Source organism: Gasterosteus aculeatus, chromosome 18, assembly GCF_964276395.1.
Source record: "Gasterosteus aculeatus chromosome 18, fGasAcu3.hap1.1, whole genome shotgun sequence".
NCBI classification, from domain to species: Eukaryota; Metazoa; Chordata; class Actinopteri; order Perciformes; family Gasterosteidae; genus Gasterosteus; species Gasterosteus aculeatus.
In genome coordinates, this window is record NC_135706.1 from 4,539,065 (window position 1) to 4,562,867 (window position 23,803).

Here is a 23,803-nt window from a genome sequence, read left to right on the forward strand (position 1 = left end):
TTCCACATTTTGTGTATGGTTTTGATAACAATGTAAGCTTTGAGCCACGTAACAGCGGAAGGCTCATTTTTCCTTGTGGAAGAACCCCCCCCCCCCCCCCCCCCCGCCCACCAAGGTCAACCAATGGGAGGGTAGCTCATGCCAGCAAATAATGATAAATGGGAGCTGCCGATAAGAGCATAGTCATAATTCTTCACTGCTGTACTCATCTACTCCTTTTGTGTCCCCAGTTTAGAAACTCACCCCTCCCCCCACCACAACTTGGCATCCTGTGTCAAATGAATCACTGAATAGCGCCTGGAATGCACATGTCTTTCAGCCAGTGTTAATATCCCGCTGAGAACAATCGAACAAGTTTGTCAGTTGAAACGCAAACGCCAGGTGATGCCTTTCCCAAAAAACAGGTTTGGGAGTGCAAAGGTGCTTTTTTTCCCACTAATTTGTCCCTTCAGTCAGCAGAACTTACACTGAGTGAGGCTTGAGGGATGTCCGCAAACTATTGACACACGGTCTTCATGTGTTTAATAAGAGGGATAAAAAAAAAAAAATCTGACGTTATAAAACTTTTCAAGGGAGAGACATAGGGGGAGGCGGCTGCAGCTCCTCCCTCAGAGGGCAGACGCCTCCCTCCTGCTTTGGTTCACTCCCATGTGAGGTTAAGTCACTCAGAGAAACGCATTACGGAGAGCTGCAGGTCGCACCCAAACCGGAGCACACGCTCTCCACCTGTCACCAGCTCTCTGCTGACGTCCTCTCCGGTCGTTTATCTCTGCCTGTGCATCTTTGGCACCTCCATTTCAGAAACGCTGTGGACGTTGTGAATCCAAGCGGCTCTAGTCACAGGTTGTGAGTCTGAAAAATGAACTTTGATGGCATTCTCTGTCTCATAGGTGGCTTCGGGAAGTTCCAGAAGATCCTGTTTGTGTGGATCTGTCTGCCTCAGATCTTTCTGGCGTTCCACATGCTGGTCTCCGTCTTCACTGGGGCCGTCCCCCCGCACTTATGCCGCTCCTTAGGGGGTGATCTGACCCCTCCAGACTTCAACTTCAGCCACGTGGCCGCTGTTGGCGTCCGGCGTGATGGGTCCTGCACGCTCCCCTTGAACCGCAGCAGTGCTGCAGCTCTCGCTGATGGACACCCCGCTGGGAGCTGCCAGGGGGGCTGGGAGTACAGCACAGAGACCTTCCAAAGCACCACGGTCACTGAGGTGAGTGAAAAAAACAACCGGCATGCCTGGCAGGCCTCTTCGGGACTTTGTATTTCCTGACTTCTCACCTGATGTGTTTAACATGAGGACTCCATGCAGCTGAGGAATGTGGAAGGATCGGTTTTATTACAGCGGTCTCTGGTGATACCTGAGACCGCATTGAACCGAGGGAAGTTAGAGGGATGGGCTCCTGCAGAGCAGACACCTTCCGGCCTCCCCTGCCGTGTTTTGTAATCTGAAGGCAGCCCTGGGCACGGGGTTACATCACCAAAATGATGTGATTGGGCAAAACGGTATCACGTGCGGCCATCTGCAGTGACCTCAGTTGTGTAAGTCAGTAAGTGAGACGAATCTGCACTTGATTTTGAAGTTGGCCGGTCCTCTACTTTGGTGTACCGGGCTCAGCCATATTGTTCCCAGCTGTGGATGATATAAGGACCTGCAGCACTACATGCTCTCACTGCATCTCCAACCCAGCTGGTCTGAGGACTACCGCCTCAAGAACAACTGCTGTAGTGAACCTATAGCTGGTGCTCAATGTAGTCTATGGAAAATAAATGATTGATCCTCAGGGGGACATGAATAATTTCGAGTAACTTTAATACACAGAATATTACTTTCCTGTGCTTCTTGCAGTGGGACCTGGTCTGTGATAGCGCCAGCATGAACAACATGGGCTCCTCCGTGTACATGTTTGGTCTCCTGGTTGGAGCCGTCGTGTACGGAAGCTTAGCCGATAAGTAAGTCTGATCACCCCTGTCGATCCTTAGAGCACTGTCGAATGTATAGATGCAACTCCTGATTCATTTTCCCCACAATCTCCCCTCTGCATTACTTTAACTTCCCATTCATCATGTGCTGTTCTAGAATTATGCATTAGAAAACATTTTCAAGTATTGTCGACCTTGAACAATTGTGAAAATGTAAACCGATTGACTGTCTTGTTCCAGGTACGGTCGCAGGATCATTATTCTCATCAACCTGGCCGTCCAGGCTGTCTTTGGGGTTGGGGCCGCTTTCGCCCCTAATTTCTACGTCTACATTGCCCTTCGGTTTGTGGTTGGAACATCCATCTCTGGCGTCATCATGAATGCATTTGTCCTAGGTCAGCATCTCATTGAAAGCATTCTGGGGGTTTTGTCTCTGTGTCCTGTATTGGAATAACTTACCAAAAAATGATGGCCTGGCACATTGGCTTGATTTTGTTTACCATGTGTTTGAGATGCCGTGAGATGTCATTGCACCTTTAACGATAGCAACATGTCTCTCCAACGAGAATGTTGCGGGTACTCAAGATAATTCACCGACCTGACTGTCAACACTTTTCATTCAGTCTGTGTGACGGAAGCAGGCACAACAAAGAGCTGCTGGTACTTCAAATCTTTGGAAAAACAAACTAAACCTAAACTAGCATAGATGAAAGTCGATAAGAATAATAAGCTCCTTAACATGGTTAAATGCTCCTTTTTCTAGCTTTTTTTGTTTATTTTTGTCTACTAAAACAGTTGTATTTTGTCATCTGGGTCTCTGATTGAGGTATGAAGCAATAACCCTGATGATACAGTATATGTTATTGTATGTATTTCATATTCATTGTGTCTGTCTCATCCAGGCACGGAATGGACAGGACCTAAGCAACGGATGTTGGCAGGTATAATCACAGACTACTTCTTTGGCTTTGGCTATATGCTTCTGGCCGGAGTGGCGTATCTCATCAGAGACTGGCGTAAACTGCAGCTGGCCATCTCAGCACCTGGTCTCCTCTTTGTCTCTTACATCTGGTGAGTGGGCTGCAGGAGGACTCGGATTTGGGACAGTGGGTACTGCTCTCCACTATTTTCAAATTCCCAAAACAGACGGCCCAACATACGTTGTGCTTTGTTAACGACACAGGAAGTCCCTTTTTAAGTCCCTGTGATGGAAAAGAAAATGTGTGGCAAACCCTCTCTGTCTTGCACAATATGTGCCAAATTCTTCATGAATTTTTGCAGAATGCAATGACATTCTGTGAGGAGTATCCCTCTTGCTATAGATCTTACTCAAGTATGATTTTATTAGTAACTCACCTTTTAATTCAAATGTACAAAGCAGGACACAGTTATAAAAGAATGTTTTCAAACATGCATAAGCCGTTATAGACAGAGAAGATACCTATACAAATACACAACATTGGTTATGTTACAGAGATGGAAAACGCTGGTTTATGCGGGCTGGTTTTTGTGTGGGTCAAAGGTCAGGTTCTGGCCGAGGGTTGCAGCCATGTTTCTCGTGGAGTGTTACATTTACGTTCGGAGGGCTTTCTGAGTTTAGCTGAAATGAAGCAGACAGGCGGTCATGGTGGGCACTAATATCGGCCACCTCGTTAGGCTCAACTGAAAAATGTGGCTTTGTGTCTGCTGAGCGTAGCAGAAGGGGGAGATGAAATTGAAGTCTATCAGGGCTAGAATATAATTTCATTATCACTGTGCTGTGATGGTGATGAAAGATTGATTGGAATGCATTGATTCTATATCCTCCTTAAATGGGAAGTTTTGGAGCAATATATCGCAGTTTCAAAATAGAATCTATCAATGACATTTTTATTTATTTTCTTTTACAAAAAGACTCTCGCCATCCTAAAACTGTCAGGAAACAAGAGGTTTCATAGGGATGATAATAATAATAATTAAGAGTAGGCTGGGACCCACGTTATTCAGGAGCTCTTTAAAGAATTGGAGTGGATTACGTCTGAAGGGCCGAATGAAAGGGGCAACAGGGAGAAAATATCAATGGGATTGTGCGAAGAGATGAAAGATGACAAGAAATTGTGACTCAAGAAACACAAGTATTTTTAAAATCAACAAAGAAAGAGAACGATTTCATAATGTACTTGGGAGGAGGCAGATACAGCAAGGTAGGCAGGCCTTAGAAGATGCTCAGTGGTATGGATCAGGGACTGTTTTCACTGATGCTGCCTGTAAATTAGGCAACTCTTACCTCTTCAGTGGGGCTTAAATAGCAATTAATTTAAACCGAGGATGATCCTCTTGATTCCTCCTACAGTTGACAAATGTTGTCATTTGTTGATGTCTGGAATGGTTAGCCTACCAAAACAACTAGTAGTGTAACTAGTGCAAAAGTAACGCATTTGTGGTTAAAGACTAAATCAAACCTAGAGTCATGTTAGGGGGTCAGGGTAAAAACAGGGTCAAGAGTGAAACCATATTGAACAAGGCCAAAAGTCTAATCAAAGAGCCCTCCAGCTCAAAGGGCCAAGCACAAGTGTTCGTCAGTAGGTCACCTGAATGATTTGCTTCTTCATTTTTAGGGTGTTGCCAAAATCAGCTCGCTGGTTGATGGCAAATGACAGAAAAGAGGAAGCATGGGAACTGATCCGTACAGCAGCGCAGATGAATGGGAAGCCCCTCACCAAAGATTTGGAGGTGTGTCAGGTAGAGATACCTATTTCTAACATACTGGTTCTTGTTTTCCACTGAATAGATATTTTCACATGTATTCATTTCTTTGAAATCATTACCAAATGGCCATTACGCAATGGCTATTTGCCTCCACCTAGTTATCTTTACAACGCCAGCGTCACCGCCTAGCGCCAGTACAGAATGCTTTCCCTTGCTCCAGCAGCAGTAAGAGCGCACTAACCTCATTATCACTCTAAAGCAAGTATCATTGCTTTGCATAAATGTCATTTTCATTCACACATGCAAACTACTTAAACAGTAATGTTCTGCCACTGTGCCACCCTGAGTCTAAAGTCTGTTGCTCACTGTCTGCATGTTTCTCCAGGTCCATAACATTGAAGAGAAAACCGTGGTGAAGAAAAAACATTCATTCATTGACCTTGTACGCACCCCCAAAATGAGGAAGCAGTCTTTGATTGTTTTTTATCTCTGGTGAGTATGAGTCTGTCCTGTTTCATTATATCGGTATTTATATCTGGATTTAGAATGCATCCATTATTTTCTTCCCTATGTCCATGTTATGACACACCAAAATAAAAAGCTCTCCAGTGGGTACATTTGGAGCTAGTTTGGTAACTTATACTAACTCCACTGGCTGATATCTGTGCCATACTGTAGGGCTTCGTATGGTTCTATTATTTGCGTGTTTTTAAGGTGTTACAATGGCACCCCCCCCCCCCAAACAGCAAAACTCATTATCCAATCTGTAAAACTGAACAATGTTTCTTTTATAACACACTTATCCACACCATCTCTCGTTATTTCCTCTCTAGCCAAACAAGTCAGAGGAAAGCTTTTTGTGTGTGTATTTGCTGAGATTTTCACAAGATAGAGAAAATATAAAAGAGAAGAACAAAAAAGGAGGAAAATAATGCTTCATACAAGAAAGGTTATGCCACATCTCCCATTTCATTTTCAAGGCCAGTTCCCTTTCTCACTTTGAAATGTACCACGCTCCAAAAGGTTTGTTATTATCCAGCAAAAAGTTTGACACACTAGGAAATAAAGAGAAACATAAGGTGTAACAATACTACTGCCAACAAAACGTAACGCCTCGGACGTAAATCGTTATGTGTTTTAACATCTAAACAGAATAAGCCATAATGTTGAAGTAATGCATCCAATTTCATAGTAGTACATTTATTGTGACAATTGTTCATTTTTTGGCAACTTTCGTCTTTCATGACTAAGGAAACCAAACTGGTAGATGAACTTAGAGGTCCAACGTTACTACTCTCTTTAGCATTGAAGGTGCTTCCCTTTATAAAACATGTTATTGTTATCAAATATTAACTTCCCTATTATAGTATTGCAGCATCTATAGTGAAAGATGACCTGATTATAAAACTGACTACGGGTTAAAATAATAATAATAATAACAGCCAGGTGATCCTACATCATTCATGCATATAGCAGTGAACGAGTTTTGATGGAATTGTATATATATTGTCAATATTGTTTATTGAACCTTCATTTATAATTTAGTTTAAGTTATTATAGTGTTATCATCTTCATCAGTGGTCCCCAACCTTTTTATCACCGCGGACCGGTCAATGCTTGACAACTGTACTGCGGACCGGGGGGGGGGGGGTGTGTGAATATAAAGTGCATGAACAGTTTACTCACGATAACACCAAATCAATGAGAGCCCTGAGTTTGTTTCTCTGCAACGAGATGGTCCCATCTCCCATAGACTGGTTGCTTATGTCCAGTCTACTCCGTTGTTTTGTTTTGGTTGCTGTCACGGCAGAAAACCCCGCTTCACACAGATAGGATGTCGGAATGGCAACAGGGTTTTCAATGCTGTGGTTGCGATCTCCGGGTATTCTGCCATTACTTTAATCCAGAACACCGGCAGAGTTGTTGTCTCGAAAATACTTTTGAAGCCGCCGCTGTTTGCGATCTCCAGCAGTTGATCCTCTTCTTGCACAGACCTGCTGGATTCCCCTGGTTTGTTGATAAATGGATCGCGGATCCATTCCTTGGCAGTTCGTGGGTCCTTTTTGGTTGGGAAGTAGCGCTCGAACTCTTTTAAAAGCAAAGACAGGTGATCGTGCACCAGCTGGGAGAATGAAAGCTCAGGCTCAGTCTCGCACAAAATCCCCGCTAATGTTTGAAACATGTCCAATATGCCTCTGTTCACGCGCCGTCCCCACAAATCGAGTTTGGCTTTAAATGCAGCTACTTTATCTGCCAAGTTGAAGACCGTTGTCCGCTTTCCCTGAAGTGACAGATTTAATTCATTGAGCAGGCTGAATATGTCACACAAGCATGCCAGTTTTACGACCCATTCTTCGTCACTGAAATGTGCTGCCAGCGGTGACTTCTTTTCTGAGAGAAATCTTTGCTGCGGCTCTCGTAGTTCAAACACTCTGGCCAGCGATTTCCCTCTGGATAACCATCTTATTTCTGTGTATAAGAGAAGCTGTGTGTGCTCCGCGTCCTCCTCACAAAGCTGCTCAAAAAGGCGTGAGTTAAGGGCGTGTGCTTTGATGTGGTTAATAACTTTAACGACATCATTCAAAACGCAGTTCAATTCCGGTGGCATTTTTCGGCTTGCCAGCATTTCCCTGTGAATGATACAATGCGTAGATTCACACGCAGGTGCAACCTCCTTAATCCGAGCAGTTAAACCAAACAGCCGTCCGGTCATGGCCGCAGCTCCGTCTGTGCATATGCCGACACAAAAGGACCATTTAAGTTTTCCTAACATATAACCATCCAGCGACTTGAACAGTTCTGCGGCTGTGGTGTTGGTTGTCAACGATAGTGCACACAACATGTCCTCATGTACATCCTCCTGATAAAGATATCGCACATAAACAAGTAGTATTGCCTTGTTTCAACATCCGTAGATTCATCTACCTGGAGAGCGTACTATGGTGACGTATTAATACTCTCCAACAATTATTTCTCAATGTCTTCGACTATTCCTCAATGCGCCGGGTCACAGTGCTAGCCGACAAAGGTACCTATGCTATCTTGTTAACAGCAGCCTCTCCCAGAAGTTTGCGGCAAATGTCTTTAGTGGAGGGCAAGATCAACTCTTCACCAATAGTGAATGGCTTTTTAGCCTTAGCAATACGGTTAGCCACCAAGTATTATGCTCTCAGTGCTTTCGCATTTATTGATGTGGTGGCCGCCAGTAATTCCTTCTGACTGTCAGGCAGGAAGGAGGAGGACTCGGACGCAGAGGGTTCAGCTGATATTGCTTTTTATTAATAACAAGAAAAAACTGAAAATCTCTCTTAACGAGGAAACAAAGGTCGCGATCAAAGTTCAAAAGGAAAAAACTCAAAATCTCTCTTAATGAGGAAAAAAGGTTGAGATCAAAATTCAAAAGGCAAAAACTCAAAATCTCTCTTAAACGAGGAAATGTAACAGGGATCAAAAGGACGTGACAAACGTTATCGGACTTGACTTGACTCGTGACGTGAGGGCTGGTGTGCAGGGCAAAACAACAAGACACACTGGCACAGGACAAGGGGCGACGCAGACTATAAGTACCCATGAGGGAGTTGTGGGAACAGGTGGACACAATCAGGAATCAGGGGAGACAATCAGACTGGTGACACATGAGGAAGGGCAAGGGACCTGAAACGAGAGGGAGTTAGTTTCCAAAATAAAACAGGAAGTCAAAAAACAACTGGAGACAGGACAAAAACGCAACTTGACATACAGGTGTGACATTACCCCCCCCTCAAGGCCGAATACCAGGCGGCCTTGGAATGTCCGGGTGTGCTCTATAAAAATCTCGAATGAGATCCGGGTCCACTATGAAGCTAGACGAGACCCATTGTCGTTCCTCTGGGCCGTAGCCCTCCCAGTCCACGAGGAACTGCCTGCCCCGTCCCCGCTTACGTACCGCCAGCAGTTTCCTCACCGTGTAGACCGGCCCCCCCTCGACCATTCGAGGGGGTGGGGGTGGCTTGGGGTTTGGCACCATTGCGCTCTCCTTCGCTGGTTTGATTTTGCTGACATGAAAAGTTGGGTGTACCCTCAGGGACCGGGGCAGACGGAGGCGCACAGCTGCTGGATTGATAATCCTCGAGATGGGGAACGGGCCGACAAAGCGAGGGGCCAGCTTTCGTGATTCGACCTGCAAGGGTAGGTCCTTGGCTGAGAGCCATACTCGCTGGCCGGGCTGGTACACTGGGGCCGGTCTCCTCCTGCGGTCCGCTGCTTTCTTCACTCTGTCCCCTTGTCTGATCAGCGTCTGGCGTGCCGCTGCCCAGATGCGGCGGCAGCGGCGGACCAAGGCCTGGGCGGAGGGCACAGACACCTCTGGTTCGGACTCGGAAAACACAGGGGGTTGGTAACCAAAAACGCAATGGAAGGGAGACATGCCAGTGGCGGAGGTGGGAAGGGAGTTATGGGCGTACTCTACCCACGTCAGGTGTTCGCTCCATGACGCAGGGCTCTGGGCCACCAGGCACCGGAGGCTGGTTTCCAGTTGTTGATTGAGGCGCTCCGTCTGTCCGTTGGCCTCGGGATGGTACCCCGATGTGAGGCTAGCTGTGGCTCCGATGAGCTTACAGAACTCCTGCCAGAACCGCGAGACAAACTGGGGCCCCCTATCGGACACAATGTCTCTGGGGAACCCGTGGATCCTAAACACGTTGTTCATCATGCAGATAGCGGTCTCTTTAGCGGTGGGCAGCTTGGGTAGGGCTAGGAAGTGTGCCATCTTTGAAAATCTATCCACCACGGTCAACACCGTGGTGTTCCCCTTGGAGGTCGGTAGCCCCGTGACAAAATCCATCGAGATCTCTGCCCACGGCCGGGACGGGATGGGCAGCGGCTGTAGCAAGCCTGCGCGGGCTCTGGAGGAGTTCTTGTTCCTGGCGCAGACGGAGCATGCCTCAACGTACTCCCTGACCTCCGGCTCCATGGACGGCCACCAGAACCTCTGCGTGATGGCGAACATGGTCCGACGTACGCCCGGATGGCAGGTGAGCAAAGACGAGTGAGCCCAGTGGATCACCTGTGGGCGCAGATTAATAGGGACAAACAGACGATTATCTGGGCACCCACGAGGTGGGGGGGTCTCACCGTTGGCCTGCTTCACCTTGGTCTCTATAGGCCAGGTAACCGCTCCAACCACACAGTGTAGTGGGAGGATGGGCTCAGGTTCCCTGGCCACGGGCTCCGGGCTGAAAAGACGGGATAAGGCGTCAGGCTTGGTATTTCTTGATCCCGGTCTGTAGGAAAGGGAAAAATCAAAACGGTTAAAAAACAAGGACCAGCGGGCTTGACGGGAATTCAAACGCTTGGCCTTCTTGATGTACTGCAGGTTCTTGTGGTCTGTCCAAACCAAAAAAGGGTGCTGTGCCCCCTCGAGCCAGTGCCGCCACTCCTCCAGCGCCGCCTTCACTGCCAGCAGCTCACGATCTCCCACGTCGTAGTTCCGCTCCGCTGCAGTCAGTCGTCGCGACAGGAAGGCACAAGGATGAAGCTTGTTGTCAGACTCTGCTCGCTGGGAGAGAATGGCCCCGATCCCATTATTGGAGGCGTCCACCTCCACCACAAACTGGCGAGCCGGATCAGGGAGCGTGAGGATGGGTGCTGTAGTGAAGCGCCGCTTAAGCTCCTGGAAGGCTGCGTCTGCCTCGGCGGACCAGTGAAACGCCACCTGCGGGGAGGTAAGAGCATGGAGCGGGGCTGCTGTCGCGCTGAAGCCTCTGATAAACCGCCTGTAAAAGTTAGCAAAACCGAGAAATTGCTGTACCTTCTTGCGGCTATCAGGAGTTGGCCACTCTACTACCGCGCTTACTTTAGCCGGATCCATCTGAACCCTCCCAGGGGCTACGATAAAGCCCAGGAAGGCAACAGTATCGGCATGAAATTCACTCTTTTCCGCCTTCACATATAACCCGTTGTCTAAGAGACGTTGCAGGACGAGTTCAACATGGTTCCTATGGGTGTTTAGGTCGGGGGAATAAATCAGAATGTCATCTAAATACACATACACAAACTGGTCTAAAAAGTCTCTTAACACATCGTTTATCATCGCTTGAAAAACTGCTGGGGCGTTTGTGAGACCAAAGGGCATGACCAGGTATTCATAATGTCCAGACGGCGTGTTGAATGCCGTTTTCCACTCATCCCCTTCCCTAATGCGAACCAGGTGATAGGCGTTGCGTAAGTCCAGTTTGGTAAAAATCTGCGCCTGTTGAAGCTGGTCGAATACTGAGGTCATGAGAGGTAGAGGGTATCTGTTCTTAACGGTTATGTCGTTAAGCGGGCTGTAGTCAATGCAGGGGCGAAGGGTTCCATCCTTCTTTCCCACAAAGAAAAAACCTGCCCCTGCTGGGGACGAGGAAGGTCGGATCAACCCCGCCCTCAGGGAGGATTCGATGTAGTCCTTCATGGCCTGCCTCTCGGGCCCGGAAACAGAGTAAAGACGGCCCTTCGGGATGGTGGAGCCGGGCAGAAGGTCAATGGCGCAGTCGAACGGGCGATGAGGTGGTAGAGCTGTGGCCTTGCTCTTACTAAAAACCTCAGCGAGGTGGTGGTAGCAGCTTGGAACTTGAGTCAGATTGGTGATCTCCGAGTCTGTGACAGGGTGAGTGACGACACGGTTTAGCGTGGGGTTCTTCCCTTGGGGGCATGATTCCCGACATTGGGTCCTACAACCCTCCCCCCATACCATAATGTCCCCGGTGCGCCAGTTTATGTGTGGGTTGTGATGAATTAACCATGGGAACCCGAGGATGAGATGGTGCAGAGGTGAGTGTATTAAATACAGCTGTATGCGCTCCCAGTGATTGGTGATGCGAAGCTCCACCGGTTCTGTAACATGGGTTATAGTGAACAATGCACTTCCATTAAGTGCGCTCGCTTTAACCGGTTTACTCAATGGGTCAACCCGAAGCCCCAGTCTTTGTGCTAACCCCCAGTCGATTAGGCTCTCATCTGCCCCTGAGTCAATCAATACCCCCAGCTCTAGGTTCTTATCCCGGTGCTTAATCCTCACTGTGGTCAATCGGCGTGGAGTAGGAGTTACTTCGGCGACTTGACTCACCGACTGGTTGGCCTTTACTGGACAGGCGGTGATGAGGTGGCCACGCTCGCCGCAGTAAAAGCATCTGCCCTCCTGGTAGCGTCGCTGTCGTTCCTCTTGAGAGAGCCGGGCCCTCCCCATCTGCATGGGCTCCTCCTCGCCTCCGGCACGGGTTCTTGAGAGTCGCTCAGGGGAGGTTTGACGCGATGCGGCGCCCCAGAGCGTCGGGGAAGAGCCAGGTGCAGCGGGTGTCCCTCTGGGCCCACGCTGCCGCCTCCGTTCCTGTAGGCGGTTGTCGGTGCGGATGGCGAGGGCGATGAGGGAATCGAGGTCCAGAGGCAGGTCCAATGGGACCAAGAGGTCCTGGATCTGGTCGGAGAGCCCTCTCAGAAAAACATCGTAGAGGGACGTGGTGTTCCACCCACTCTCCATCGCCAGGGTGCGAAAACGTATGGCGTATTCACAAACGGACTGTCCACCTTGCTTTATCTGACTGAGCTCACGAGCCCTTTCTCGGTCTGTTGCCACAGGGTCAAAAACAAGTCTGAGAGCGTCGGCAAACTTCTTTGGTGATGAGCAAACTGCCGAACTCCTAGCCCACTCAGCGGTGGCCCATGCCTTGGCCCTTCCCGTGAGATGGGACATCATGAAGGCAACCTTGGACCGTTCTGTGGGAAAGTGCATCGGAGAGTGCTCGAAGTGCATTTCACATTCAATGATGAAGGACCTACTTTGTCCGATGGTTCCGGAGTATCGTTCCGGAGGTGCCAGCCTCGTGCACGCATCTGCTGGTGTGGCTACGGGAGGGGGCTCAGACGGCGTGGGGGGTTGTTCGGGAGAAGCCGCGGGGTTCCTGGAGAGCAAGGTGAGAATTTGTTCTACCTGACGGTTTAGGAGTCCCACCTGCGTGGTCATAGCAGTCTTAAACCCCTCCTGGCTTTGAGCAAGTCCCCGAACCCCTCGATCGAGGTCAGCAACAAGGTCTTCATGCTGCGCCAGTCTTGATGCTTGAGCGCGCAGCGCCTCCGTCAGCTGGTCCTTCTCTGCCGAGTCCATTCTGGCCAGTGTGTACTGTCAGGCAGGAAGGAGGAGGACTCGGACGCAGAGGGTTCAGCTGATATTGCTTTTTATTAATAACAAGAAAAAACTGAAAATCTCTCTTAACGAGGAAACAAAGGTCGCGATCAAAGTTCAAAAGGAAAAAACTCAAAATCTCTCTTAATGAGGAAAAAAGGTTGAGATCAAAATTCAAAAGGCAAAAACTCAAAATCTCTCTTAAACGAGGAAATGTAACAGGGATCAAAAGGACGTGACAAACTTTATCGGACTTGACTTGACTCGTGACGTGAGGGCTGGTGTGCAGGGCAAAACAACAAGACACACTGGCACAGGACAAGGGGCGACGCAGACTATAAGTACCCATGAGGGAGTTGTGGGAACAGGTGGACACAATCAGGAATCAGGGGAGACAATCAGACTGGTGACACATGAGGAAGGGCAAGGGACCTGAAACGAGAGGGAGTTAGTTTCCAAAATAAAACAGGAAGTCAAAAAACAACTGGAGACAGGACAAAAACGCAACTTGACATACAGGTGTGACACTGTCCTTCGTGTTCCTGTTTTTTTCTTTCAAAATACTCCGGGAGCTTGTTTTTTAATCCAGGGTGCTTGGTCTCAAAGTGGCGAAGCAATTTTGAAGGCTTCATTGCCTCGTTAGAGAGCCGTTCGCCGCAGTTCAAGTAGAACTCCTTGTATTGTCTGTTAAAAACTTTCTTTTTCTTGGAGGTTGTAGGCTCTTCTGTCTCTTCACTGGCCCTTTTCCCCTTCGAAAAGAAACTTTCCAAAGACGTCTGTGTTTTGCTCATTTTGCTAGCTTGTGGGTTAAATTTTTGGCGCTCAAGTGTAACTGAGAGAATCCATTCATTTTTCAAAATAAAAGACTGTCCAGAAAAATGAACGGAAATAATTATTTCTTGGGCGGCCCGGTACCAAACGGCCCGTGGACCGGTGGTTGGGGACCACTGATCTTCATGACTGATATATTTTTTAAACCTTAAACCTTTTTAAACAATGGATGTCATGTGTACAGAGGGAACAAGGTAAAAGATGTACAATACATTCAATTAATACGACAGAAATGATCAAATATCGTGAGTAGTAAGTAAGGTGTACGGCAGGACCACTGCAGGGACAACCACCATCAGACAGAACCATGATCCATTGAAACCTGTGAGGTGAGAAAGCACAAATACAAAGTTGGTGATGCGAGAGAGTTTGAGCTGACTGTGTCTGTCCCCCAGACTGAAAGTGGAAGCTTGAGGAGGAGCTTGATAACTGAAGGCTCTGGCTCCCATCCCACTTTATAAGACTCTTGGAACAACAAGTAGCCCAGCATTTATGGAGCGCAGCTCTCTAGTAAGGCTGACTTCAAAGGCGCTCTGGGCCTATAAAGACAACCTGTCTTGTCTTGTTCTGACTTCTGAGTTTCGAATTAGAAAATTGCTTGTGATGCAAGACATTCTTGTCCAACAAGCTGGTCGGTCTCATCTGCATAGCAATGGAGGGTTATGCAGTGTTTGCTGATAACATTGCCGGAAGAAAGCATATATATGGCAAATAAAATTGGTCCAATCACAGCACCTTGTAGGACTCACCAACAGGATTCACAATTTACAAATACAAACTGGGATCGATAAATATGACTTAAACCAGCTGAGTTTGGTTCCTTTAATACCAATTAAATGTTCTTTACAACATGATACAACAATCAATGGTGTCAAATGCGACACTGAGGTCCAGCAAAACAAGAACAGAGACGAGTCCTTGGTCCTGCTCCATGCTCTATAGGTCCCTTCTAAAAACATGATTAGGGTATTTCTCCGATAATTCTTCAAGCATTTTCTTCAAGCTCTACTTTTTTTTTTTTTTTTTTTAATGAACCACGTGCATTTGTATTAAATCGATCAGCTGTGTACTTTAAGTTGTGAGACGGAGATAATAACCAGGGCAGCTGTGAAATCATATCAAATAATACAGGTCCTGAAGTGCAAAACACAACGGCAAATAGGAAAACACAAGAAAGGGTAGGGCCTTAAAGCAGAGGACGGACCCTTCTGATTGGACAGACGGACCGTCTGTCTTTTAACAGGAAATGATACAGGGCTCTCAAGTGTCACGCACTCCTGCCACACATACAATTCCTCACTCCAAGGAATCGGACTCCGGTCCCCGAGCCGTGTCGGTCATAACGTCCGTGGCGTCGGAACCCCCCCTTTATTTACTTTTATTTACAACACCCAAATATAATTGAACAACAAAACACCGGTAAAACAATGGTGAAACTAATAGGACACTTTTAAGACACTGTAAAACATCGCGATCTCTCCCTGACTTTCTGCTGCGGCTCTCTTGCTGCGCTCACTTCCACCCCTCATCACAGGCTCTCCCGCCACTGATTTCTTGATTGCCATAATATCTAGGAAGCTGCATTTCTCAGCTTTCAGAATCCGATTGTGCAAATAGTTAAGGAGTCACAGTAATTTGAATCCTCCATGTCACTTTCCGTCGCCGGCGAAAGGCTTCGGATTAAGATGGTTAAAAGACAGACATTCCGTCTGTCCAATCAGAACGGTCCGTCTTCTGATATCTGCTATAAGGACCTACCCTTTCCGTAAGAAGTTAATTTCGTTGTGTTTTCCTATTTGCCGGTGTGCGTTCCTATTTGCCGTTGTGTTTTACACTTAAGGGCCACCGTAAATGCATGCAATTATTTATTAATCAAAGTAGACAACGTGCTGAAATGTTCCCAGCATGTGTGTTCATTAACCAGAGGAAGGAACACTCTGGACCTGGTTTGTCCAGTGCTCCCCCTTGGCTGCTCTGACCACATCGCCAGGATGCAAATGTCTGTTCACCGACCGTTAGAATGGGTTAAACCGTAATGTGATCAGCCTACTGCTGCACAGACCTCCTGATATGATCACTTCAGAAGCCACGGACGACACGCCGCCAGGACGTCTGGAAGTGTCATGGGGTGCATCACAAACCCTGACCCTGTGCCCCTTCCCTACCCTACCTCTCCGGTCCCTACAACTCCTAAGGCTAACCTCGAAGACAAGAACCAGGGAATTGAGGGAATGCCTTTCATTGACTTTTGTTTAGCATTTAACAAGCATTCACGACATTGCTACTCCAGAAGGGCACTGTCGCCTTCAGGAGGATTGGATCGTGTGTACATTTGCATTGACCTCAACTTCAGTAGAGGAGCCATAGACAGCGGCCTGGCTAGCTGACAACTCAGACACATGGGACAGAGCTGCCTGCAGCACCATACCTCTTCAGCATAAATATCTGTCTAGTACCTGTTTGTGCGTCTTGCTGGTTCCTCCTTAAGTTCTTGTACGGGTGGTCTCTCTTACCACTGTGAGCAGTATTTGGGGATTTTCTTTCTGTTGGAAGTGTCGAGAACAGCAAAGCGGGTTTTCTTTTTTTTATCACTTTATTTTTGCATTTTCAACACAGACAGGGTACACACATACATATATATGTAAGTACATTTATACACATACATACATATCCATAGGCACAAAAAGAAATGGGGGGAGGAAAATTAAAATTAAAATAAATTTAAAAATTAAAAATAAAGAGGGAGGTGAAAAGGGTCTGGATGGCTCTGTACTTTCTATAACGAAGTTAATCCTGAGGCAACATTCATGTGCTCTTCTCCTATACTGTTGTTGATGTGTTGAACTTCTTCCATTTCTCCCATTTGTCACGACATTGTTCCTCTTTGGTTCTGATTTTGTGAGTTCCATATCAAATAGTTCGGTCACTATCTTCATCCATTCCACTATTGTTGCTGGCTCTGTCCTTTTCCATCTCTTTGTAATAGCCTTTTTGCTAGCTGTTAGCAGGATTTTATATAGATACTTGTCTTCTCTTACAACATCAACTACTGTAATATTACCAAGGTAAAGAAAGATGCATGACTTAGGTACGTCATAGCCCAGGATTCTGACAATGGTGGTGTGAACCTTTTCCCAGAATTCAGTAATTTCTGGACAAAGCCAAAATACATGGGAGTGGTTTACATTTTCTGCCCCACAATTCCTCCAACATGGTTGGGCATTAGACACACTTGCTTGTGATTTGGGGGGTAATAAAGAATCTGATGACATTTTTCCAACAATGCTCCCTCCACATTTGCGAGGATGTTGAGGATTGTTGTGTCCTCCAGATATTTAACCATTCATCATTTGTGATTTTCACTCCAAGTTCTTGTTCCCATTTTAGTTTTACATAACATGTTGTTTTTCCTAGATTTTCCATCAGTTGTGGTTATAGGGTCGATATGATTCTATTTTTTTTTTTAGTTGTAAACTCCCATTATGGTTGTAATTATTCCTTTGTTAGCCTGTCTAATTTTGTGCTTTATTTTGCTGTTAAAAAAGTCCCTTAATTGTAAATATCTGAAGTGGTTCTGGTTATTCAGCGTGTATTTGTCTTTCAGCTCCTGGAAGCTTGCCATACTTCGATCTTTGATAACTATGCATATTGGTGTTATTCTATATGAGATCCATTGTTTAAACCTCTGATCAATTCAATACCTTGAATAAATTGTGTATCGTAGGCTATTCTTCGTAGGGGCCCGAGCTCCTCCTCTAATCGTTTTTTCCTTATTACTTTAAACCACAGCTCTAGTATAACGTCCATCTTAAAAATTATTTCAAACTAAATTATTTCAAGGTTTATATGGAAAGGCCAAAAGCCAAGAATGAAATATGCAACATTACATTACAGATCCCAATATGCAACATTACAGATTGGGAAAAAATGAAGGGGGGATGTCACTACCAAACCTCAGGGCGTACTTCCTGGCAGCTCAAATTAGACCAATAAAATACTGGTGTACCAACGATTACCAGGCAAAGTGGAAAAAGTTTCTGTAGAAGGAAGGGAAATACAAAGCCTTATTGGAGACAGAAGTTTGGCAAACATCTACTTGAACAGATGGACGTTGTCAGCGAAGCAGGTTTTCATTATTTGGACTGGGGCAGAAGCAAAACATATGTTGGACACTAAAATTAAGTTTCCAAGTTTCCCTCGCTATGAGAGAGCTGGAGAGCCTTTCGCTGACATAATAATAATTATTATAATAATGGTCTTACTAACTGAATTTTTTAGGTGTCTTAACATAGGACTGCTGCACCAGTCCATGTTTCTGCAAACTGGTGTCTAGCTAATTTCTATCGCTGCAGATAACATACTGACTATGGGTGAGCACCTAAATTAACCCCACTTCATACCAGCCAAACTATTCATGCACTATGTCCTTAATCTCCCTCAAATGGAAATCTTTAGAGGGTTCCCATGCAGTCTCATCGTTAGTGTGTCGATTACACAATGCACTCCAAAAATGTTGCTATAATAAGACTTTTTCTGCCTCAGGTTCGCCAACGTGCTTGTGTACTATGGCCTGTCGCTGAACATTTCAGACTTCGGAATGAACATCTATCTGACCCAGATGATCTTTGGCCTGGTGGAGATGCCGGCGCGCACCATCACCCTGTTCACCCTCAACCGCTCCCGCAAGCTCTCCCAGCTGGCTTTCTTGGCCGTGGGGGGCTCAGCCTGCCTGCTGACCATCTTCATCCCCAACGGTAGGGACGCAGTCGGCACTTTCTGCCGACCTCGTCAGATACTGTCCAAACATCTGCAATCTGTTAGGGCTCAGCGGTGTGGCCAAGATAGAAGCTTTTTATGGTGGCTTATTTTACAACCAGGATTATATAACAAACTAATATCATGTATGAACTACAGTCCGGTCATAAATATTTAGACATTGACACTATTTTCATCATTTTGGCTCCGTGCACCACCACAATGGATTTGAAATTAAGCAATCAAGATGTGCTTTAAGTGCAGACTTTCTGCTTTAATTTGAGGGTATTTACATCAAATCAGGAGGAGGCTGGTGATGCTTGGCCATGTCTTCAGTTCCTGCTTGTTCTTTGGGCATTTCCCCCTTCAGTTTTGTCTTCAGCAAGGGAAATGCATGCTTCAGAACACTTGTTCCAGAACTGTACAGGCTCTTTTAGATATATTTTTTTGTTACATAATAGTATTTGTTCGTAACCAAAATTACCAAATGTAAATTGACGTTCATTAGCGTGTAGCGGTGCCACAAAGCTGCACCCATGACTGAGAGGCACTTCCTTCTGACCTCTAGAGCTGTCTGTCGTCAAAACTGTACTGGCCATGATTGGGAAGTTCGGAATCACGGCATCTCTTTCCATTATTTACGTCTACTCAGCTGAAGTGTTCCCGACCGTTATCAGGTGAGTGTTTCCCACCCAAAACACTGCTTCCTGACTCACTTGTATCAAAACCAAACCTGTTTTGGTTGCAAAGGCCTTCGATCGGTTACCTGACATCCAATGGCCTTTGACCCTGTGTCGTGAAATAAAGCCAGCTGTGACTATGGTACGTTGTGATTAGAGGTGTGACGCCATGAAGAGCCATCTGATCAAAAAGCAATCAGCTGTCCATAGTTGTTATCCGTATCATAGATAATATATTTTACAATAACGTCCATTTCTAAAATATCTTTCTTGTGTTTTGACCACATCTGTGCTCTTGGCAGAGAAAAGGAACATAGATTAAAGTCCAATGCCATGAAAAGTAGGCTCTATTATGATTCTTTAAGGGGGGAGTTGTCAAATAAAATGTTTGTCAGATTAATTCGAACGCCATGAGGAGAAATGTAGCCTACTTTATATCTTGAATCATACCCCACAGGCTCACTTCTCAGCCATAAGTTGCCCTCTTCATTCATCCTTCTTCATGGGCTTACATTTCAAATTCTGCACGGCGTTGCACATTCAGGGGTTAACCTGCTGGCGGATGTAGGCGAGATGTCATTCTTGGGAAATTCTAGGGAAGTATTCATGCGCGTCAGCATCACCATGTGGTAATTTGTGACATGGTGCTGACCTTGTGTGTCTCCCGCAGACAGAATGGGATCGGCATCGGCTCCATGTGTGCTCGGACTGGAGGGGTCCTGGCTCCCATGATGTACCTCCTGAAGGGCATCAGTCCCCAGGCCCCCATGGTTCTCTGTGGGCTCTGCCCTCTGCTGGGCTCCGCCCTCACCCTGCTGCTACCCGAGACGGCCAACAGGCCGCTACCTGACACCATCGAAGACGTGGAGGGGCCCGACCTCAGGTTTGACACCGCCGTTTTGAGACTGTTGTTTATTAACTTCACGTAACCAACGAAGGAAAGAAAAGGCACTGGAGGATTGGTCAAAACTGAAAAATCAGTTTTCTGAAGGAGCTCTGGCAGCTGCAGATCTCCACTCTTCAAAGTTATGGTGCTCATGGAAACACTACCACCTTTGTCCACAAGGACTGGCAAAATTAAAACAAGATCCAAGTTGTAATAACTTCAAACCCTTTTATGTGCAATTGGGGAAAGAAGATAGTAGAAGTTTGAAATGCACCTCGACTTTGACTTTCTCACCAATGATTTTCTTGAACTTTTTTAACCCACAATTTGAGCCTTGCCACTCCAGGGACTATTGCCCTGAATCTGAAAGCCATTTCTGTAATATTAACCCATGTATGTAGACACAAATTATGTTTTTGAGATTAGCGTTGATGTTAGACAGATCTTTTCCACTCATCCTTAAAGAAGTGGAATTTTTTTACCGGACCTGTTTTTCATCCCGACTCTGCAGTTGTTCCTCTATCTGCACTGAAGCTCAGATATTCTGTCTCATGTCTCCCACCTATTCTGTTTCAGTAGGGAGGATGACAATCCTCTTTGAAAGCGGATATCTGCAGCACCGGGATGGACTGATGATGATCAACAACAACTACAACTAGAACACCAACACCGGTGCGTTCCGCGAGACAAGTTGGTGTTTGTTACGTTCAACATCCACACTTTCATTTGAAGTAAAGATTAGTTGTTCTTTTTTCAAGAGTCTTTGAACAATTCCAAACACTTTTTTTGTAAGTAATATTTTCATCCATCTTTTTTTTCGTTTTTATACCGTCTTGGCTGTAGTTCCTGTGTGTGAAAGATCATCAACTTACATCTTGTTTTGTCAATGGAGTGAGGTGACTCCATCTATGTAGTTTTAGTATAGTCCCTACGTTATGTGACGAGCAGCTGCTTAGGCATCGCACTGAGTCAAAAGGAGCCATATAGCCATATACAGTCCTTATTCAATGAGACAGCTTCATCCTACTACAGAGCACAGGTTTGCTGCAGTGACTTCTTCCGCGGGACTCTGTGGTCACTCGGGAACAAGCTGTAAACACAACATCGACACAAAATACAGCAGGCTTTGAATAGTATGCATCCACGTGTGTGTAACACAGCATTCACTTTCCTTTTAGATTCTTTTGTCCCCGAGCTCTCAACCTCGACCTCCTTCACACCTTCACTGATGTTCCCACAGCTAAACGGGAGCATCACCTGGTAGAGGTGCCAGGAGAGGAGACACTGTTATTGTCAGCCCATGGAATCTGGGGTAGTTTTTTTTTTTTTCCTCCTTTTTAAGCTTGTTTGTGTCCCAGACGTCTCTCCTTGAAGAGCAAGTTACCCTCAGCAAGCTGGAAAAGAAACGATTTACCAGTCGTAAAAAAGACTGAAGATCTGGTACTTTCCTGGAAATGTTTTTCAATGTTTTCCTATTTTCCTTCAGCTCAGAACAATGTTGTTGGCTATCTGCTAAATCAATAACATTTCCATCTGAAAGTCATATCCAAGATCTTATTAACATTCAAATGGTTGTTCATGGACTGGAAAAGGCTTGTTATGTTGTGTGAACTCTCTGAACTCTTCAGTCCCCTCGCTTGGCAACATATGCGGTTCACCACAAAGCGACGGTTCACCTCAACATCCAAAATACATTTATTACATTTACATGTATGTATGTATGTATGTATGTATGTATGTATGTATATATATATATATATATATATATATATATATATATATATTGTGTTATCAGTATTCTATGCGGAGCGCGTTCAGACGATAAACAAAGTATTTGAAGGTTAGTCAGTGATGCCGCTGCAGTTCAAGGCCCGATCCCCACCCTAAATCCTCAGAGACATAACCAACGTCACCTGGTAAGTGGTTGAGTGTGAGGGGTCTGTGAGTGCTTTAAATGGTGTAAATACGAATGTTACAGCTCCTTGCTGCTGCATGACACGTCACCATGACAAGAAATATTATTTAAAATTGAGGGTATTTATTTCATATGTTTTAATCTCTGATTTGAATATCTTTCAGGCTGTTTCTTCATCAAATAAGAGGTATTCTTTAAATATGTTTTACTGTTTTTTGTAAAAAAATTGACAACATTTTATATTTGATAAATTAATATTGTCTGATTTTGTGGGGGGGTTTCTCTAACTTTAAACCTCAATGTTTTAAAAGTATACATTTTGATATGACGATCTGAACACACGTGCCCTCCTCTTTGTGTACCTTTTTTTACACCTCCATGCTTTCAATGCTTATCCCGTTTTTAAAGTCCCATTACAATGACTTTTGGGTAATTCCTTTGGGCTGGGTCAGCAGCTAATGGTGACTCACGAAAAGGGTTCATAAAGGGCTTAAATGTCTCGCAGAGAGCCTTAAACGCTCAACGATTTGAGAATGGGACAGAACCAAACCCTCACAGAGTCAGAGTGGGAGCGTGCCTCATGGTGATTGGGCCCATCGCTACTCTCTGGTACTCTGGAAAAGAAGTGTGGTGACAGGCGTGGTGCACAATATGTAATATGTTTTATCTTTTAAATGCATGAAAAACAAATTAGTAAGTAGTAAAAACAAATGTTGAACTTTTTGATTTGATGTAAAATGATTGTATTGCTGCATCTAAACTTTTAATTTTATATTCAGAGATTCTGTGGCTCAAGTTGTTGCTGTGAAAGATATACTTGATTTTTAAAATAAAGATTTCTCGAGCAGAGTGTATTTCATACTCATCTGTTGCTTTCTAAATGTTTTCATTTAAAAAAAAAAAATATATATATATATATTATGTGTGTGATCCCAAAGTGGTTAATAACATAAAAACTATAAATCAATTGAGTTTATACCCCATTAAAACGTTCCCTCGATTAACTGGATTGATTGAAGTTTCTCACAAAAATCTATGCTTTGTAAGTTCAATTCAAACAAATGTGTATAATAATTAGGGCTGCAACAACGAATTGATGAAATCAATAAAAATTATTATTAAATTATTACGAGTGTTGGCAACGAATTTCAGAATTAAAGTCTAGCTTACGTAGAGGAAAGAGCAGCCAGCAGCATCGGCAGTTGTTGTGAGTCACATGGCGCAGGCAGAGAAGTCTATTTGACTTAAGTCGTCCAAAGTGTGCGAGCATTTCACACTGAGTAAATTTAAAAAGTGTGTCAATGGCAAAATATGCAGACGTAACTTAACGTAGCACGGGACCACCGCGTTGTCCTGCTTTGACGTGAGGAACGTAAGGAACCTCCAGCAGCTGTGCTGCTGCTGTTTACTCTTATCCAGCTGAACAAGGCAGGGCTAACTCGCTAATAACAGCAGTAAAGCAGTTAGCAAGATCAAAGACATTTTATTTGCTCGCCTTTTTTGGACCACTTATTTTTCAATCTGTTATCATGTATATATTTTGTGCTTTGTTCCATTTCGGTTATTGTTGACACTGCGCATATACTGTGGGTTATATGGTAGTTGATGTTATGCCTATAGGGAGACACACGGTGATCCATTAAACCGGCGCGAATAACGAAGAAGCCTCTAATGCATTTATTTACAAATGGCATTTTAAATTCATCTCATAGCACTTGGTTATTTTGTAGCCGTATTTAGGCGTGGTGTATACATTTGTGTCTGTGAGTGTAGTGTAGAGAACAGGTTCTGATGTTAAAACAAATCCTGTTAAATTTTATAGTTTGTATTTTTCTTTATTTTTTATGAATTATTATGTTCAAGGAGCAACCTGTACTTTCTCAAGTATTTTTTCAATGTAAATTTGCAGTTCTATTTTAGAATAAAGGGTTGAAATCAAAGCTTTTTAATGCTGTTTTTTTATCCGATTCATCTATTAATCGAAATAACCTTTA

The 23,803-nt window shown here is 45.1% G+C and overlaps 1 protein-coding gene across 9 annotated transcripts; it reads left to right on the forward strand.

The window, feature by feature from the left end:
• The first annotated feature begins 660 nt into the window (after positions 1-660).
• LOC120808343 (solute carrier family 22 member 6) lies at positions 661-22,663 on the forward strand. 9 transcript variants are annotated; one of them, XR_005709953.2, is made up of 11 exons: positions 661-1,207; positions 1,844-1,947; positions 2,158-2,312; positions 2,820-2,988; positions 4,515-4,638; positions 4,991-5,097; positions 18,116-18,327; positions 18,897-19,005; positions 19,679-19,891; positions 20,471-20,566; positions 21,073-22,663. XR_005709953.2 is itself a non-coding variant. In XM_040161207.2 (10 exons), exons 1-10 carry the CDS (start codon positions 860-862, stop codon positions 20,493-20,495), a joined length of 1,566 nt encoding a protein of 521 aa, XP_040017141.2. In that variant the 5' UTR covers positions 661-859; the 3' UTR covers positions 20,496-22,663. The 9 variants fall into 9 exon arrangements, 4 of the variants coding, with proteins under 4 accessions (XP_040017141.2, XP_040017142.2, XP_077950133.1 ...); XR_005709955.2 differs by having other exon boundaries at positions 20,474-20,566; XR_005709954.2 differs by having other exon boundaries at positions 20,471-20,584; positions 21,073-21,206.
• Positions 22,664-23,803: the final 1,140 nt, after the last annotated feature.

What these genes read in the sequence shown, in the direction of transcription:
- LOC120808343 (XM_040161207.2), top strand. Translation starts at nt 860, where the DNA reads ATGAACTTTGATGGCATTCTCTGTCTCATAGGTGGCTTCGGGAAGTTC. An exon ending in CTCTTTGTCTCTTACATCTG is followed by an intron (nt 2,989 to 4,514) that starts GTGAGTGGGCTG and finishes CTTCATTTTTAG; the next exon opens with GGTGTTGCCAAAATCAGCTC. An exon ending in AAGATTTGGAGGTGTGTCAG is followed by an intron (nt 4,639 to 4,990) that starts GTAGAGATACCT and finishes ATGTTTCTCCAG; the next exon opens with GTCCATAACATTGAAGAGAA.